The sequence below is a fragment of the Corella eumyota genome, chromosome 4, assembly GCF_963082875.1.
Source record: "Corella eumyota chromosome 4, kaCorEumy4.1, whole genome shotgun sequence".
Classification (NCBI taxonomy): Eukaryota; Metazoa; Chordata; class Ascidiacea; order Phlebobranchia; family Corellidae; genus Corella; species Corella eumyota.
In genome coordinates, this window is record NC_137493.1 from 9,945,666 (window position 1) to 9,951,988 (window position 6,323).

Genomic DNA, 6,323 nt, shown 5'->3' on the forward strand with positions numbered 1-6,323 from the left:
GAATAAAAAGAATAATTACAAAATTACAATGTTAATTTTCACCAAACTTTACACTTTTGTTTTGGGTTCATCTCGCTTCCCAAAGGGCAGTTGAAAACTTTCGCGAATTCTGGAAATTGAGAAAGACTTCCTATTACCCTGAAATTTTATTAATTAAAAACGTTATTACGAAAAGCCTTTAATGGTTGTATTGTACAAATACTAAGCTTGTTCTTTTTTTAAAAAAATATCACTTATCAAAAACTTTGGTAACCGGTAACTATGAACACCGAAAGCAAGGCAAATTAATGTCCGACGTCTTAACCACATATTTAGTCGATTCCATGATATTTGAACATCTTACAACTAAACCTTTTTATTTAAACTTAAAAATCCAAAGGTTAAATTGCCTTTTCGCTTTTTTATGACGCGACACTCCGTCGTTTTACTTATTTTAGACGCAGCAATGCCGTATAATCGCGGACCTTTTTTAAGTATAGTTTAAATAAAGTGTTTAAATGTCAGTGGTTCTATGAAAGTTATTCAAATGTAGGTTTTAATGTTAGTGTTTTATGCCGGTTAAATTTTAGGCCAAACGTTTTTTTTTCTGCCGGTTGAATTTTAGGCTAGAAGGTAAGTTAGTTGGTTGTAACACAAACCAAAATGTAAATATTGTCGGTACAACACAACTTTACCTGTGTCTTTCTGGTGCATGCAATCCATAATTTATTTTTTCAACATAAGCAGCAGATGTTTGTTTAACACAAAATGTTTGTGCAAAACTTAAAAAAAAAACACGGTCGTTGCTTATACCCTGCAGTATAGATTGACTATCATCAATGTTTTGTTCTTGTTGCTTTTTATATGCCTAAACAAACGCATTTTATTATACTCTACAAATTCTTTGTTTTTAATATTATATTTTTGTTTTAGTTTAAATAAGTGCCATAACCTCACCTGATAAGCAAGTTTAACACCAGCCATGTCGGCAACGTTTTCATAAGCTGTAATACCCCGAATCTAAACCGTTTAAATTAAATACACATAAGTTTTTTATCATATTAATTCTTGATAAAAACTGTGCATATGTTTTTATTTTGACATAGTAAAATATTAAAAGACAAACAGTGGTTATAAAATTATTGGCATGAAATAAAAAGTTTATTTAATTAAAAGTAAATTCTACCTTACCCCAAAACGATTGTATTTCTCAGCGACGCAACTGACCAGTGCCTGATAATTTGTCACATCTTTTCCCCATGTTATGTCAAATTTATCCCCTGACAAACAAAAACTTTAAATTACATTTAAAAAAAAAGGATAAAATAAAAAACAAGAAAAAAAAAGTTTACCATGAAATTCAAATGCGTGAATTAATTCGTGGCCAACGGTGCTTCCAATTGCTCCATAATTTACCGCACTTTATATAATCAAAATTTAAATTTGCATATTTTATTAATCGTGATATTTATGTACAAACATTTTTTTATCTCAACATGAAAGTCTATTTTTATTTACCTAGACATAGTGGGGTTATAATATGGGGGTTGAAGGTATCCAATTCCAAGCACAATTTCGTTGCTAGTTCTTGAATAATAAACACTGTTGTCAGCTTGAAACGAAGGAAAAGGTCTATAAACAACACTTCTTACTTTTATTGGTTGTAATTTCACAAAAGTAAAATATTGCCATTAAAATAAAATAAACTATCACCCATAACTTAAAGGGGACACTAAACTAAAAATTTTGGTTGTTTAATATATTTGAAAATTCACTGAAAATGTAAAGAATAATATTCTCACGTCTTTTTCCTGAAAAAATGTATAAAGGAATTAGGTCCGGCAATAAATACTTGTTTTTAGTGAACTGTCTGGCAGGTACTAAATTATTTTAACCAAAATGCAATATTTGTTGTTGAAACTGTGCTAAAACCCACCACAATTAACAAATTTAAGTAACGTTTGCCGTCAAAGAGAGTTTAGGGTCAAAGTTTAAAACTTTATATCAAACTTTTTATATATGCAAAACAATTTTTAATTGCATTTTTAACAGCAGTACGGTTCAAAAAAATATACAAGCTAGCCTTTTTTTAAGTTTAGTTTTCCTTTAACGATTAGTTAGCAGGTTATATTATATTCATATACTAGTTTAATAAATATATATTGATCTTACTGTTTTGTGTTAACAGGTCGCAGTAGTTGTTGTGCAGTTGTTTTCACTTTATGTTTAATACTATTTTCATAGTTTTCAAAAAACGTTCTTTTTTTAACTGGAAACTAAAATAAGAAAAAAAAGTTATGAACTAACTTTGTATAAATACCCGATAACATTTAATTTCAAGAAAACTTACCTTGTAAAGCTGATTTAATAATTTCGGATCGTCCAGGTACTTTTTGTCAAAACCAATTTTAAATTTTAAATCCGCAAGCTTAAAACACATTAAAAATATTTTAATTATTGTCACATTCAAACGTTGAATAATAAAATTATCAAACCTTTTTTTGTGCAGATTCTCGTGTAGAAGTTTCCATCCAATTCAAAGTTTCTAAATCTCTATTTAACTCCACTTTTATTGATTCAGCTAATTCCTTAATCTGTTGCAATAAAATGGTTTAATATCTTGAACATTATACACTATAAAACATTTGTTCAGGCGCTACGTAGTACTTATATATATATATATATATTTAAAAAGATTTTATTTGATTAAGAGTTTGTAACAAAGATAGCAAATTAAATTGCGAATATATTAAACATGCCAACCTTTAACTTATTTTTCCAATCAAACTTTTCACGAGAAAACATAACTTGAACTGCTTCGTTAAATTGAAGTTTTGTAAACCTGAGACAGTCCCGCCATCTGTCCGGCGATCCAACAATTCCTTTGATATCATATAAAAGATAAAAGCGAGCCTGTCGAAATTTGGAACTAAGTTGAAAAGATCGAGTAAAGGCTACCCTCCACATGAAGTAATTCTCTAATGTTCTAAACAGAATTAGTTTTTTAAAATAAAATAAAATTATTGTAAATATATATTTACTTTTCGTCTGTACGCTGTATTAAGTTGGAAAGATTTTTTAAGTATTCTTGCATTCCCAATTTTACCACAACTTCTGTCTTGGCGTTTATTAAAATTCCCGCAGAAATTCGATGAAATAATTGAACCCAGTTAATCTAATGCAAGATTCGATTATTGTTAATAATGTTTTGTTTTTGGTTAGTAAGTAAATTATTTAATAAGTTGCCATTATATCTAAACTTAAATTTTAATACCAGCTTTATTTAATTGAATAAAAAAATTATATACTTTCTTCTAGAATATCAATTTTAAGTCATTAATTATTCATCAAACAATCAATTTTAATCGAGTTTCTGAAAACTATTTTATTGTATCAAAGAACGGCCAAAAAATCCAAAAAAATAAAAACTAATCGTAATTTAATGTGATCTTATTATGCCCTTGCCGAATGCCAATATTGATTTTGTTTATTTAATTCTGGACTAATTTTTTAAAAGCAATCGTAAAATTTTGACAAGAAATAAATTTAAAATATAGATTTGTCTTTTGTTTAAATGGACCTCTTTATTTTTATTTTTATTGATTAATTTACCTTTTTTGTAATAAAATTAATTTTTTATCCATTTATTATTTTATTAAAAATAAATTTATTTATTGGTATTTTTTTAGTTACCTCTGGACATAGCTTTCGCATTTCTCCCAACGACAATTTTTCCAGATATTGTTGATTTTGGCTAGCAATATGAATCTATTTTGGAATAAAAGTATGTAATATAAAAAATTGTATGAAGTTAAACTTAATTTAAATTATGGAAAACAAACCTTTGAAAGGTTTTTCTCGAAATCATAAATGTTGTCCACAACGTTGTCAATATCGTTCGCATTTAAAAGTTTAAGAATGATTTTAATTGTGCGCTTCATTGCTTGTTCTATATCTGGGGAATGCTATAAAACACAATGGTGTCATACAAATCTATATTTTTATTCATTTATTTTATAGAGTTTAGGATATATTTTTCCAAATTAATTTACTTTTTATTAAAAATACACTTAATAAATAAAATTTAATTACCGTTGGATCGACGTTAAACCAATATAGCGAAGGATCTGGTAGAGTCAAAGATCCTAATTGATCGATCTAAACACACGAAGGCATTGTTATTGAGAACCGAATCTTAACTACAAAACCAATTATTTTTTTTCTCTTAGAATCAATAATAAACATAAAAATATTTAAAATATTGCATAAAACTAATTCCAAATAAAAAAAACTTGCCATAAAAATGTAGTTTGTTTTGTTGTCAAACGGCGATATTTTGATATTGATTGAAAACAAAACATTGTTGCTTAGAATTCCGTGATTTTGATACAATTGCTCATTTAAATTAAATTTTGAACTTCCGTTTAATACATTCCATCCACCTAAAGCACTAATAAGATCAAGAAGGGGTTGTGGCCCCAAAGCTTCTATTTCCATAAGATCAATGCAAGATAAATAAAAATTTGAGGCCTAAATTTTAAAGTAAGTTTGTTATAATTGATAGTGTTTAAGGGCATATACGCGGTTACCCCAAAAATTTGCTAATTTGTGATAAATTTAAGTCAAATTAACCTTTCTTTCCGCCTCTGAAATTATAGGATAGTTTTGAAAAAAATCTCGCCCGATATATTCGGCTCTCCGACGAAAAAGTTCATTTAAAATTCGGTCATTTTTTTCGGTCAACACCGAGACTACCCCGTAATTATTATCAATTGGGGATATATAGTTTTCATTCATCCACCCTCCACAAGCATATCTGTAAAAATCTGAAACATGACGTTTTGATTAGTGACGTAGTATATTTGTTAGTAAATAACGTCCAATTAGAACACTTTTGCGATATGACAAAATCATGCCTGACTTACCTTGGCATGGGTTAACAAGAGGGTCCATATTAGATTGAATGTAAGCTGCAGCTTTAACACAACCTGGTTTAAGACAAACTTGTCTGACTTTTTTAGGAACTTGAGTAATACGAGGAAACGCTTTTGTGGTAATGTTATATTGTGGGTCCAAAGGTGAAGGTGAAACTTGAACGGCGTTGCTCGTATTATTGTTTTGCATGACATAATATACAAAAACACACAGTAGTACAAATAAAAGTGTCATCACAAAAAGAATGATACACCATAAGAAGCGACGATTTGTATAAAATAAACATTTGTCTTGTTCTGCAGTGTCACGAAATTCAGGTGGGGACTTAATTGCTTGATTTGGTTTGGTTTTGACTGGTGAAAATTTAGAAGAATTACTTTCAGGAGATTTTCTATCTTGTACAAAAGTGACTCGTGAACTACGTGATGTATTATTGCTAGGAACGCCTAAAGCAAGAATATTAGATGTAGTTGTCGTTATCTGATGCACATTCTTCTGTGCATACGGAAGTGTTGTGTCATAGCAGGATGCTGTTACCGGCTGGGATTGAGCAATTTCCGGCGATAGTGAGCGATGTGCCTCACGTGATCTTAGGGGTTCATTGGTTGCTGATGTAAGCGGGGCTTGTCTAAACGATGGTTTCCTCTTTATCATAACTGAACATGAATCCGATTCCGAACAATTTCTAGCATCTATTCTTATCACGCTTGACTTTTTAATATATTTTTGACCAATTTCATCTGACATAACCGGTGGTAAATCTTTTGATTCGGGTCGTAGAGATACCACTCGGTTGCTGGAAGGTACAAAAAAAGATGGTGTCACAGTGTTACCATTTGAGGATATAATACCTGGCGACAAATTGTTTAATTTTTTGGTAGGCGAGAATGTCGTCATGTGTTGGCATAACACTTTTTGTGTACCTGATGAGGTTCCAGAAGACGAAAGATGCATTTTTTACGTTAAACAATTGATAATCTTAAAAAAATAAACATATACAGATTTAAAATATCTTGTTTTTCGCTTTTAATTTGTTTTTTTTTTAGTTCTAACGAATTATTTATTCACTTACAACGTTTCTTAAAATACTGAAATATATAGCTTGCCAATAGAGAGAGTCGCAACGTATGAGTTAATCATCTCTGTCTATGTATCGTAAAGCTCGTATAGATTTAAGTAAAATCGATCGTATAGCCTAATCCGAGGGGAATAAAAATTAATTAAATCATAAGTTGGCTGACTTTTAAAATTTATCGTGTTTTCAATTAAGCAAATGTTGTATATTATTTTGTTCAAGTATAAAAAATATATAATATATTTTGTTAGTGATAATTTCTGCTATTCCTCAGTAATTAACTTTTTCTTAAAAAAACAAACACTTAAATATTGCCTGTTTATTTCGATTGATT

The 6,323-nt window shown here is 29.4% G+C and overlaps 1 protein-coding gene across 1 annotated transcript; it reads right to left on the bottom strand.

The window, feature by feature from the left end:
* Positions 1-38: 38 nt before the first annotated feature.
* LOC145750796 (endothelin-converting enzyme-like 1) lies at positions 39-5,868 on the bottom strand. Its single transcript, XM_082566872.1, has 17 exons — positions 4,905-5,868; positions 4,612-4,805; positions 4,276-4,509; positions 4,072-4,137; positions 3,822-3,944; positions 3,673-3,747; positions 3,021-3,154; positions 2,743-2,965; positions 2,475-2,573; positions 2,330-2,407; positions 2,152-2,255; positions 1,498-1,611; positions 1,332-1,399; positions 1,207-1,259; positions 937-999; positions 675-847; positions 39-138 (listed from the first exon to the last, which is right to left on the bottom strand). Exons 1-17 carry the CDS (start codon positions 5,866-5,868, stop codon positions 39-41), a joined length of 2,865 nt encoding a protein of 954 aa, XP_082422998.1.
* Positions 5,869-6,323: the final 455 nt, after the last annotated feature.

Coding starts and splice junctions, on each gene's coding strand:
- LOC145750796 (XM_082566872.1), bottom strand. CDS start 5,868: ATGCATCTTTCGTCTTCTGGAACCTCATCAGGTACACAAAAAGTGTTA. Junction 4,806..4,904: donor TCTTGTTAACCCATGCCAAG/GTAAGTCAGGCA, acceptor GTCATGTTTCAG/ATTTTTACAGATATGCTTGT. Junction 2,408..2,474: donor GAGAATCTGCACAAAAAAAG/GTTTGATAATTT, acceptor ATGTGTTTTAAG/CTTGCGGATTTAAAATTTAA.